At 40.5% G+C, this 13,855-nt stretch overlaps 1 protein-coding gene across 9 annotated transcripts in view; it reads right to left on the reverse strand.

Moving 5' to 3' along the window:
* Positions 1-13,855, reverse strand: part of KIAA1217 (KIAA1217 ortholog) — a 279,526-nt gene that overhangs the window by 197,424 nt on the left and 68,247 nt on the right. Inside the window, exon 1 of one of the 9 annotated variants that reach the window (XM_072412719.1) lies at positions 6,554-6,697. The exons of the other annotated variants lie outside the window; for them this stretch is intronic. Coding sequence (XP_072268820.1) covers positions 6,554-6,620 — 67 coding nt within the window. The 5' untranslated portion in view covers positions 6,621-6,697. Of the gene's footprint in view, positions 1-6,553; positions 6,698-13,855 lie in introns of those variants that run through there. 9 annotated transcript variants of the gene reach the window in all.

Raw genomic sequence — 13,855 nt, forward strand, 5'->3', positions numbered from 1 at the left:
TTTTTTGCTGATTTGTTGTTTTTGCTCCTTCCTACATCTCATTATTTTAGCACGCTTCTTTCCATAACAGACCCCAGCCGTAAGGAATTCCTGGAATGTGCTGGTAGATTTTAGCCAATGTTTCCTGCAGGGACAATCCTCAGTCACTTAATTATGTGGAAAATTAGGGAACAGATCAACCGACTGTGAAGGAAATATCATACAGAGGACGCAGCATGTCTATCAGTCAAGCCAGGTGTGAGGGTGGCTTTGATGATTGGCGGTGCGATCTACAGCTTCCTCTGAATAGTTAAAGTGAATGTAGGGGGACATTGAAAAAAATATTTTGTAGTAGAATGAAGGAAGCAACCTGATTTTAGAAAAAAAAATCACCTTTTGTAGCACCTTTGCCACAATACTGTTACCCACAGACTGATCACTCTTCTAGCCTCCTGGGGTGTCAATGCCCCACTCCCTGGGTCTACATCTATATTCCCCTTGGCTCCATTATTATTATTATTATTATTATTATTATTAATAATATTAATATTAATAAACAGTATTTATATAGCGCCATCATATTACACAAAGCTGTACAAAGTCTATAGGCATGTCACTAACTGTCCTTTAAATGAGCTCACAATCCAATGTCCCTACCATAGTCATATGTCATTAATGTAGTGTAAGGTCAATTTTGGGGGGAAGCCAATTAACCTCATTGCATGTTTTTGGGACGTTGGAAAAAAACGGAGGAAACCCACACAAACATGGGGAGAACCTGCAAACTCCATGCAGATAGTGTCCTAGCTGAGGTTTGAACCTGGGACCTAGCACTGCAAAAGAGGGAGTGCTAACCACTGAGCCACCGTGCTGCCCACATTATATTAAATAATATTATAATAATAATAATAAACAGGCTTTATACGGCGCCCACATATGCAGTGCTGTACATTAAATAGGGGTTGCAAATGACAGGCAGATACAGACGGAAGAGTTTTATAATCTAGGAGGTGCCATAAAAAAGTATGAAATATAGTATATAAAGTATATAAAAATATATAAAGTATATAAAACTTTAAGGGACGTAAAATAATCCAAATAGGAATACAATTCTTTAAAAAAATTGCGTTAGTACTTTAGTTTGCCATAAATATGCACACACAATATTCACTGTATACTCATTTCCACAACATGCAACATTATCTTTCCTAACAGTTTTAGTTTAAAATCCACACAATTGAAATTCAAGCTTCACTAGTTTATAGTAACTCCCCATTCTTGTCTGAAAGAACAATATATAAAAGCTTTTTGGTTTCTTAGCTTATAGCTTATTTCCTGAGTGTCACCAATTCCTATTACTTCTTGTCTGATCACAGGGGAGTTGGACTAAACTCCAGTAAACAGCTCGGTTCAGGGATCAGTGAGCAGAGATACAGAGACAGGGCTATGAGATGGCGCTGCTTCTCTTTTCTTGGAGTAGAAAATCCACAAGAGTTTACAAAACACACCCAGCAGAGCGTACACTATTATAATGTATACAGAAGTGACACATGACCCGGGAATCCTGCATACCACTGCCAGGGGACACCACTGTGTAATGTTTACCTGGATTGGCACAGTTCCTGTTGCTGAGTCAGTGGAACTCGCCTATTCCAACTGTATTTCAAGAAGAGGATTGCAAACAACCAGATAAGTATGTTTTACAACAAAAAGGACATTGCCTGTCTCTTCTGCAATGTAAATAAACTGTACTGCTTCTAAGCAGTTAGAAACCAACTGATTTTAGAGTCTCTGTTGATATCTTAAAGGATCTTTGGGAAAAGAATAAAAAAAAACGAGACAGTTCAGAGGTAGCTTTTTAAAGCTTTGTTTACTGTACACAATAAAAGGGGAAATAGTTTAATGTCCATATTCAGGGCACAGTTTCTGCAATAAATATCCTGCCTGATTCTACTTTAAAGACACTGTTGAAACCCTGGCAGGTTTTTTTTGCTGTGTAAGAACTTGTTGCAGGGACTTGTTCCCATTTCGTCATCATTCCCCTAATGTCAAAACGTGGATTGAAACACACAGGGGGCATGTCTTTGACAGCCTGGACTTACAGGAAGAAGGTTGAGTGACAGTGGGCATCATTCAGCCCAGAAGACATGGTGCTGGACCTAAAGAAGGACCTTCTGCAAGGGGCAACACTTATCAGGAGGTAATTATTGGAAAGGGAGTTGATGGTTGAGTAACATTAGGCATTGATCAGCCCAGAAGACATGGTGCTGGACCTCAAAAAGGACCTTTTGCTGGGGGCAACACTTATCAGGGGGTAAGTATTGAAAAAAGAGCTGCTTATTGAGCGACAGTGGGCATCAGGCAGCCCAGATCACATGGTGCAAGACCTCCATGAAGACCTTCATAGAAAGCCACTGGTTAAGTGACAGTGGGCATTAATCAGCCCAGAAGACTTGGTGCTGGCTCTCAAGTAGAACCTTCTACAGAGGGCAACACTTATCAGGAGGTGGGTAGTGAAAAGAGAGCTGCTGGTTGAGTGACAGTCGGCATCATTCAGCCCAGAAGACAAGGTGCTGGACCTCAAGGAGGACCTTCTGCAGAGGGCAACACTTATCAGGAGGTAAGTATTGAACAGAGAGCCACTGGTTGAGTGAAAGTGGGCATCAATTAGCCCAGAAGACATGGTGCTGGACCTTAGGAGGAACCTTCTGCAGAGGGCAACACTTTTCAAAAGGTAAGTATTAAACAGAGAGCTGCTGGTTGAGTGACAGTGGGCATCATTCAGCCCAGAAGATATGATGGTGATGGTGCTGGACCTCAAGGAGGACCTTCTGCAGGGGGTTACACTTATCAGGAGGTATGTATTGCAAAGTGAGTTGCTGGTTGAGAGACATTAGACATTAATCAGCTCTGAAGACATGGTGCTGGACCTCAAAGAGGACCTGCTCCTCGGGACAACACATATCAGGGGACCCACTGGTTGAGTGAGGGCATCAACCAGCCCAGAAAATATGGTGCTAGACCTTCAAGAAGACCTTCATAGAGAGCCCCTGATTGAGTGACAGCAGGCATCAATCAGCTCAGAAGACATGGTGCCTTGCCTTCCAAAAGGACCTTCTGCTGGAGGCAACACTTATCAAGAGGTAAGTATTGAACAGAGAGCTGCTCATTGAGTGACAGTGGGCATCATGCAGCCCAGACCACATGGTGCTGGACCTCCATGAAGACCTTCATAGAGAGCCACTGGTTGAGTGACAGTGGGCATCAATCAGCCCAGAAGACTTGGTGCTGGACCTCACAGAGGACCTTCTGCAGGGGCAACAAATATCAGGAGGTAAGTATTGCAAAGTGAGATGCTGGTTGAGTAATATTAGGCATTGATTAGCCCACAAGACATGGTACTTAACCTCGAAAAGGGCAATGGTGTTCAGGAGGTAAATATTGCAAGGAAAGTTGTTTGGGTAGAAAAAGCAATTGTTGTTTCATAGATTTGGTGTTTTTGGAGTTGGTGATTTTGCGGAAGTTGCCCAGGGATTATTATACGTGATCAGTGAAGATCTAACTCATAGAGTTCCTCCTACATGTAAGGCCAGCAATAATAATTGGTGCCCACAGAATGCCCAGGATGGCGCTCCAATAGATCTGTAGAGCTCACAATTTATTTGCTGTTCTCCCCAGCAGCAGTGACTCACCCGCAGACAAGCCAAGCTTCCTGAATCAGACAAAGTCAGTCTTGTTAAAAAATAAACATCTCGCTATTTGGCGGATACAGAAGATTATGGTGTATCTTTTCTTTTCTTATGACTTTCTATTCTGCAATAATCACGCCTTTGTTGGATTCACATAACAAAATATGTGCGCTTGCATTAATTAAATGTCCTGTGACCTGACATGTTATTAACAAAAGCGCCAAAATTCTCCTCCGTTTACTGGGAGCCCTGAAATCTTTACAATCACCTAATGGCTGAACAAAGAAAATGAAGACATTATATATTACATTCACCCCGCTATCATTTGGGCTTACGAGTCGGAAGGGAGGACAGATTCCGCATGCTAAATGCCACTGACACTCGATATGTGAGCTTAGCAGCGGACACGTCCTGGATCACATTTACAGGGCTGCTTAAAGCTGAACTCCAAGAAGATAATAAAGACACAAATTAATGCTGCTCTGTAATCATTATTACACTATTACAGTTTCCCAAATCAAATAATGACAGCGCCCCATTTTGACTTCATCAATCACCTGTAATCCTCGTACAGGAAGACAAGCAGCACATGCAGCCAATCAAATGAGCAACAGTGCAAAGAGCATGTTTATAGGAGGATAAAACAAAGTGACAGAGAGATGAGTTCATCAGTCTGCTGCTTGTCTTTTCACCGTCCAATCACCATCTGGGGGCGGGACATGACCTCTATGTGCTACTTAACTGCAGCAGAGGAAAATCAGGTCCTTTGCCAGGCAGAACTATGTAAACCTCAGAAATGCAAAGACAAAAATACAAATCATGGGCATACAAATGATATGTCCAGGCTGTATAATTAAGATCTTGAGATGAGAGTGATTGGTACATAGAGTTTTCTTGAAGTCACTGAAATGAGCACCCCGGCTAGTTATAGACTATAAAAAGTTACAGCTTTTGATTGTCAGAGATGTGAGTGAAGAATACCACTGAGATAGAAGGAGCAGTGAAGAACAGGCACTGTACTGTACTACTGGGAAACACAGCATTTCCAGAAATCCTAAAGTGCTAAAGCCAGGGGAACAGCATGACAGATAGAATTATCAGGAAGAGCTGAGCAGCATCAGATTGTATATTATTTAATGATGGGTATCCTATAAACTGTTGATTAGGTTTTAGGGGTTTGTAAACCCCCCGAAAAAACTCAAAGCTGATTGGCTGATCATCTATTATATATTCTGAGGCTTCTGTTTATGTTCTTGAGGATTTGGCTTACAATTTACAACACATTATTTTGGAGGCTTTATTTAAAACAATACTTATATGTCAGCTGCAGTATTTTTCTTCCACCACTAGATGTCCCCCAGTCATCTCAGTTCAAAAGCAGTATTATTCAACCCACTTGTGAGCCCAGACTTCCATGAACATACCCCCAGCCTGTGATTGGACATAGAAAAAGAAGCAGCTTAGAGATAAATTAATATCTCTGTTGCTCTGCTTTCTCCTGCCATCAGCATGCTGCTTTTATGAATTGACCGTATCCTTGTGCTGCTTCTCTCTCCCTTGACTTTTATACCTACCTGGATTTTAGCTTTTATTCAAGCTACTGGTTCTTTTATAATGTATTGTTCTCTAATAATCTCCGGGGGCTCATTAAAAGGCAATAAAAAACAACTTATAAAATCACCCTGATAAGAAAAATTTATTATATTTCAACATGCCATTCCTTAGGCCTGCATTAGATTTCTTTTTTCAGACTATAAACATTTTCTGCAAGTATCCAAACAATGCTTTTAGAATTTTAGTGTCCCCATGAACTAAAATCTCAGTGATGTCAGCCTTTTTAGCTATGTTCAGTGAACGACAAATACCTTTCCTCCCTCTATAATATAGATGAGGAGAGGGGGCAATGTTTTCAGTCCAGTTTAGGAGAGCAGCCCCAGGGTGTCAACAACACTTACTAGACATAATGGCCCTGATTTTTTAAAGCTCTCCAAGGCTGGAGAAGATACACTTTCATCAGTAAATCTGGGTAATCCAGCAAACCTGGAATGGATCTGGTCCAGGATTCAAAACATTTGCTAACAAATAGTTAATGACTTTGAAGAAATCAATTTCAAAGTTGGATCACCCAGCTTCACTGATGAAAGTGTATCCCCTCCAGCCTTGGAGAGCTTTAATAAATCAGAACCAATGACTGAGCATAGTCACTCTAGTACAGGGGTTCTTGACCTTTTGATGACTCCAGACCCCCAATGAATTGTCCAATATGGTCCCATACCCCCTTTAATTGACTGCCAAAATAATCATCACCATTCTTTATTTTAGTTGGCAGTATGACTTCCAAATATGTCAACAGCTTGAATTTACTGTACTTTAGATATGGATAGCTAGAAAGAGAACATGAAATAAAATCATAAGCATTGATAATCGTTATTTTATTTATTTACAAAAAGCAAAATTAAAAAATGACAAATATACAAACAGCTACAACTATTTTTACTATTGCGTTCTATTCACATACTACCTAAGTATAAATTATTACATTAAATAAAATAAATACCAGTACCCAGAGATCAAGTCCCATACCCCCAGCATTTGGTTCCCATACCCCCGGTTAAGAACCCCTGCTCTAGTGTGTTACTAACAAGTGAAAATAAACAAGAAAAAGGTTGGTAGAAGAAAACTAATGAAGCCATCATACCTAAGGACTGGTAAGATGCAATATATGATATTTTTGTTTTCAGCTTTAGATCCGCTTTATGGACAACATGCCTTTCCTGCTCAGACACATACCTGTAGGCAGCGGGTTACAGAATACCATTGCAGCAAACCCACACAATGCAAACTAATCCCTGCCATTGTAGGAGGAGAATAATCCTGTTACTCACCATTCACCCGGCCACTACTCCAAAGAGACATGAAATGCTCCGGCTTCTGCCTTGTACTCCCCTCCATTGTCTCAAAAGAAGTTTAAAAAGCAGGAAGGGATAAGACAGACATTCATTGCATGCGGCTGTGGTGTGACTCTTGGGAAGAGAAGTGCTCTGGCAGGGCTGGTGAGCTCAATCTAAACTCTGCCTCTGTTGGTTCGCTTCCAGAGCAGCTCTTAGCAAGGGCCCCAACAGGTGACGGGGCTTCGACGTGGGCACAAACAGAGCCTGCATGCTTTCCAGGACTGCCCGCTCCACATTTAGCTACAATTACAGCTGCATTATGGATGACAGAACTGCAGCAAATTAAAATTAAAAATCCTGGTAACTCTTCAGTGACTGGACTCTTGGTGGGCCATTCGTATTCACAAATGTGGCAAAAAACCAAGGAAGAAAAGTGAAAATGTTTTTTTAGGCAATGGGACCAGGCACACTTGACCCATCCAAATTTAAATTACACCGGCGGCTCCCGGCATTATAAACAAAGTTATTTTGGCAACACTAAGGCTTTATGCACACAGGTTAGATTTTCGTTGTTGGAAACAATCTATCACAATCATTTCCAATGACAAAAGACTGAGAGATGAAAGAATAAGCGCTGTACATATAGCACCAGTCTGTTCTATGGAGAAGGGAGAACGAGCGAGCAGCAACCCACTGCACTCTCTTCCCTTCACTTCCATTGCGGTCGTTCGTCTTCCATAGTTTGTGGATCCACCAGGATGGATCCATGAACAACACCGGACGGCCGCTGTGCACACGCCAGATTCTCATTTAATACTAGCCCTGAAGCTCGACAATCATCCGATGTGTGTATGTAGCCAAAGAGCCATTTCAGAACTGGGGTGAGTCGCAACCACGAACTGAACTGCGGTCCCCAACTGCTCCTATTCAAATGAAGTTGGATTGGGGACTATTTATTGCACATGGCTGCAGTAGATCACGGCATGCTTCCAAAAAGTGACAAGTTTCTTTTATTCCGCACGGTTGTTTAAAAATTTGGCCAAAGCCGCAAGAATGCCGATATGTAGATACGTCTATATAGTGGTAAGGTGCTGTCACCCTCTGCACAGTCACCAGGTTTTGTACAGAACCCAGGGAAGAAGGGGAACATTTTTATGCCTTGCAAAAAAGTTTACAAAGTCCTCAAAAGGTCATGGATTACTTTTTGCTATGTAATTCAGTATATCTTTTCCCTAATACTAGACTTTGGTGTACTGGCTTTTGGTTAATATTGCACTACTGTTTGCATGCACCTACTTTTAGTGCATTTTAGGGCAATTAAATTTTTCTTGAGCAAAAATAGTCAGTGAACTAGCAGAAAGGTCTTTAGGGCTGGCAGACAGAGGCTATGCAGTAAATGCCCCCCATAGTTGCTGGTAGAGGCCTGTAATGTAAGGCAAACATTACAACCTTTGTTGCTTGTGTCCATGTAAGAAAGATTGCCTTTACTTACTGTGTGGTCACCTGGACCCCAATGCATGAACAGCAATAAAAGCAAGACAGCATTTCTAATTCTCCCTGAACTCTGTGTCCCAATACCCTACCTTTATATCCCTGAAAAAATGGAAATACAAACAATATAAACCTTTCCTCATTCTATTCAGAATAAGAACATATAGTATAATAGGGCAACATCTGTAATAATGGGCAACAATGGGCTGACTATTGGTTCCCAGACAACATGGCTGCTTCAATTATGTACACTTGACAAGTCCACTTTAAATATTTTAGAAGTGGCCTAATCTAAAAATACCTGAGATTATTAACACCGCTCTTTTCATAGGAACAACGGCAGTAATTCCAGGTAGTAATCCTTTCATTTGGGTATCAGGAGTTGGCCCGGCTCCCAGACAGTGGAGACTGCGGACACAAAGAGTTTATAGAAATGAGGTCAGGTCAGGGACGGCATGATTGCTGCTCTGCTACCTGTAACCATTCCTAGGAGACTGACACACTTTCTACAGGTCTCCTACAAATGCTGTATTCCAGTTCGGTGTCACATTACCCATTCCTAAGGGGAGGAATTTTAACTCTGACTTAAAGTGGAACTGAATCCCAAAAAAATGAAAAGTCAGCAGAAGTAGAGGTTTTTGGTAAGAGACACGCAAGATCTTTCTTTTGTTAAAAGAAAACAATAAATAAATCTTTTCCCCTGCTTCATGGCTTTATGCCTACACTGCATGGCACATGCCCCATACAGTAAACTCTATATGGCACATGCCCTATGCAATGAACAGTTCGGCTCTATACCCAGCATGGCACAGTTACAATGTAACTACTGCACACATGCCAGAGTTACATCATCAGTGGGTGCGGTGTTCAACCCAAAAATGTTTTTAAGCTGGGTGGGAAGAAATATTTGGTCGGTGGTAGTCCCTGTAACCCCCCAGTAGCCACCTAAAAACAGCCAGGTGGATACTGAAAAGTGCTGGGTGGTGTGCCCGGGTAAAAGGGGTTGGGAAGAACACTGGGCTGTACAATGGCCCAGGAGGATCACCATGGACCCGGTTCAATCAGCTGCCAGGTTGGCGCCTTCAGAAGATACAGTGGTACCAAGAAAAAAAAAACAACTGGAAAAGCTGATAACATTGAGATTTTAGTTCACAGCATGGGACATTAGAAAGACACGGAAATTCTCTCAGGAACAAAATGTATTTTTGTGTACTTGAAACATACTGCAGGCCTGAAGATTCGGTTTCAAGGCTGGTGATTGATGCTGTAGGGGAAGGCAAGCATATCTCTCAATTTTCTGAGATGAGAAAAATAGATGCACACTTTTAAAGAAAAAAATGTAACTACAGGACAAGCAGAACATGGAATTTATATGCCAATAAATAAATAATACAACCCACATTTGCATATTTTCCAGCACTACGTTCTATTTATACTGGCTTCACAAAATAACAAATGCAGGTGGGATGAGGGGTTAAGTGTAATATAACATTTAGATATTTAAACAATACATTTTTGTATAAATCAAAGACGATGTCAATGCGTCAAACCTAAATAAGAGATAAAAAAAATGATGAAAATAGATCAGGGATTGTCAACCAGGGTTCTATGGATCTCTAAGGTTCCTCCAGAGAAAGGGTTATTTCAAGGGTTGCCCCATGTAAAAAGTTGGGATAGAGTATAAAAAGGAAGAGTCCCTTTAAATAATTAGTATATATATATATATATATATATATATATATAATCATTGTGGTTTGTGGCTAATAAAAACTTATTGAAAGATGAAAATAGGTAAAAAAAAAGGGCTTTGATCGTTTTAGTGCACCATCCATATTCTTGTACGTAAAGACGAGTACATAAGACTGCGTAAACTGCGATATTTCACAATACCGACATGTCTTCAGAAGTGTCACTCACGGATTACTATGACATCCAAGGAATCCTGTATTTCAAGGTGTACTGATTTAAGAACATGACATGAATCGTGCATAAACAAAGCACGGTTTATTCTTAAATGTGGGAAATTTTTACATGTTTTCTTAATTTCGGAAAATATGCTTTTAGAATGACAAAGTTTGTGTTTGAGATCATAAAGGGTAAATGTATGTACAGAGAGCATAATTATTCTTTTGAATGACTCGCCCTGACCTAAAGAAGCCCCATATACCTAACAAACAAATTATTATCTGAATCCCATCCTGCAGGGACCAGAAATGGCCCCCATACACACTCAATAGTGAACGTGGTTCACTATTTCAGAAATTCAAGCAGAAGCAGCTGCCCAATGTGCCCCTTGATGCGTACGTAAACTCAGAATTTTCACTTTACATAAAAGGGTAGACAACCCTTTTATTTTACGTAAAAGTTTTGTGTGTTTGTTTTTTTCGTTCTGCAAGTGTAGTGCAGCACCGCCCCCTAATTCTTGATCGCCTAGGTGGTCGAGAATGAATGGAAGTGCAAAGCCTCCCAGGATACCTACGTCAGGCATCCTCCTGGGTGCTACTTCTGCGCATGCCTGAGCATCTTGGGCATGCATAGAAGGATCCTTTTTGCGCACTTTTTGCATGCGCAGATCGCAAAGTTTATTTTCATCCTACGTCACCCGAACTTGCGTCTGGGTCAGGTGATGTAGGATGAAGAACAGGAAGAAGAAGAGAAGATGGCGGTGCCTGGAGCGCCAGCTCCGGAACAATGCTGGACCTGATGCAGGACACCCCCGGAGTGTTCGGACCACCCTGCGGGATTGAAGGTTTAGTTCCTCTTTAACTACAGGTTAATAACCAATACTTACAGCAGTGTTTCTCAACCAGGGAACCCCAGCTGTCATTACTGTGGAAAGAATGCCCCGTACATTGCTGGCTATTGGGAAGAATGGCATCCTTACAAATAGCCAAAAAGATCATTGGTGTCAGTAAACCTGGCCTAAAAGTCAAAATTTTCTCATTGCTCAAGGAACCCCTAGAAACCCTTTTTGGAAAACACTGATTTACAGTGCCAACCATTAGGTATGCAGCAGGCAGCATTTGCAGGTGGTTAAAAGGCAATATTATATTCCTGACAAAAAGCATAGTTGTTGGCACCTAGGCACCACTGTAAACTCTCATTGCTAATAAACCCTTACTCTAAACACACCTCCAATAAAAATAAAACCTTCTAAATAGGGAAAAGAACAATCTATATCTTTCCACTAAGCAGGAGAAGCTGAGAGTTTCCTATCTGGAACAATGGAAATCACTTCCATTGATTGTAATAATGAAAATTCTGCCAGTAGTAAATCACTAATTTCACAAAATTGATTTTATCTACAGGACCCCACTAACCTCTTATGGTGGGATTTTATCTATCAAGGAGTGTAGACCAATCACATAGAAATGTTAGTGCTCACTTATCTCTGAAACAACTTTATCTTAACCATCCAATGTGCAAAATGTATTTCTTGGATTTAACTGAAAATCCAAAATAAACACCACTCCTCGACTCACTCTTCACCTTTATTAGGCCTGACCAACGTTCACTGTACAAAATTTGCATTCACTTTTGAACAATGAACAGTGACTAACCCCTTAATAAACCACCCCTTTATGTATTTTAGTTGGAAGCGTACAAAGTCACAGATAATGACAGGCAGCTGTAATGAGGCGTCTCATGTTGGTTGTAGAGGTGAGCTGATTGTGCACAGTCTGAGACCTGACTTAAGAATGAGCCGCCTAATGAGAACATTTCTTGATGACTATTTTAGTCCCAGGAAATCGGATCTGTGCACAGGGCTGCATACCACTTCCGTGTAGCCTACAGAATGCCAAACAGCTTTTTTTTTCAGGGACAGGCTATTAAAAACGTAGTTGCAAGTTGTTCCCGATCTCCAATATGTTGTAGATTTGTCCCTAGAAAGTGTTTGTCCTGGGAAATGCCACACCATTCTATGCTGACCGGTCCTTTTTATATTGTAAGCAACATATCAGGGACGGCTCATTATCAATTACTATTGTCTGGAAACTAGACACATTGGTGACTTAATTCATTGAAGCTCTTGTGCTCTATTGGATCAGAGAAATTTGTACATTTTTACTACAGGCCTGTTTACTAATGTCATCACATTTTCAACATTATGTAAAAAAGTAAGTTACACTTTCACAAATTTTTAATACACAGTTTTTATAAAGTGCCAACATGTTACTCAGTGCTGTACAATGTTCATAGTCATGTCACTAGCTGTCCCTCATTTGGGCTCAGAATATCATGTCCCTACCGTAGTCATATGTCCTAATACAGTCTAAGGTCAATTTTGGGGGAAGCCAATTACCTAACTGCATGTTTTTGGAATGTGGGAAGCAACCGGAGTACCCGGAGGAAACCCTCGCAAACACAGGGAAAACCTGCAAACTCCATGCAGATAGTGTCCTGGCCGAGATTCAAACCTTGGATCCAGCGCTGCAAAGGTCAGAGTGCTAACCACTGAGCGACCGTGCTGCCCACTGTATACCCCAAGAGACTGCAGGCTGCTCTTTCTGCTCACGCCTAAGATTGGGTACTGCATCATCGGGGGCTTTGATTTCACAATTTAAGGCCCAAGGTCAGGTCACATGTCTTCCCCCCAAATGTTAAAAAATAACACTGATATCACTGTTCACATGCGTAAGATCCGGTGCTTCTTTTTTACATTTGAGGAACCTGGTAAAAAAAAAAGATGGCTGCATACAGAAAGTTGAGCCCCTGAAAGAAGATGGATCCAGGACAGCATAGTATTCGCTGGGCACGATATGTACATTGATCTAATGCCTTCAACAAGTACATTGAAATCTGTTTTTGTTTTACTTAGCTAACAAAATACATTGTAGTTTGTACACTTTTTGTGGGACTATCTAGGCTCTCTTTTGGCAATATTGTTTTGTAAAAAATATGTACTTTTTCGTTTAGTTTTTTTAACATATACAAGTGTTAGTTCAAAAAAATATGTAGTTTTACCATTAAGAAAATAAGTAAAAGTAAGCATGGCAAAGTTATTTCATACAGAAAGTTTTTTTTGTGCATTTTCTTGATATGTAATACTGAAAAAAAGTTACGAACCAAAAATGCTTTATGAAAGAAAAAATGATTTTAGGAAATCAATAGAAAAATTCCTAAAGGCAAAAGGTAAAGAAATAGGTAAAACGTTCAGACTAGCAGTTTTTCCAGACAATACCACTCTGGTTAACTACATTTAGAGGCCCCTAAAAAGGTTTAACATTGGAACAAATAAGTTATTCAGTCACCTTTTTTTTATGTGTATGCTAGTGGTAGCACTGCTGTGCAGGTTTTTAGATGCTTCAATATCTAAACTGCACTGTATCTCTCAGATTAAACTACTGGTCCATATTTTGCCAAAATACGTTTCAGGACCGTGTTCGGCTAACTTAAACTGTCACAAATAGATCTGCAAACACCAGATGACTAGGATCCAAAACACGGGTCACTGAGTTATCTGGACCAGATAAAGTGTCCAGTCAATTGCGGTTGCAGTCAAGGTCATCATCTGCTTCCGGTTTTAATTTCAGCCCATAAATCTAGATCAGAAACTGAGATGTGTTGATTTAAAATTCAGATTAGGTGATAAATTATATGGATCAAGTCAAATGGCAGAGAGTAAACAGAATTTATCAGTGAAAAGAGCTGCTTAAAGGGAGAGCCCAGGAAGGCAGGGGGTGTCACTGGTACTAAAATATTATATTAATAACAATCATAAATATATGAAAACATTAGTTTAAGAAACAGATAAAGCAAAAAACATAGGAGAGCTTTACTTTTAGGTAAACTGCATTCAGAGTA

Source organism: Pyxicephalus adspersus, chromosome 5 (assembly GCF_032062135.1).
Source record: "Pyxicephalus adspersus chromosome 5, UCB_Pads_2.0, whole genome shotgun sequence".
Classification (NCBI taxonomy): Eukaryota; Metazoa; Chordata; class Amphibia; order Anura; family Pyxicephalidae; genus Pyxicephalus; species Pyxicephalus adspersus.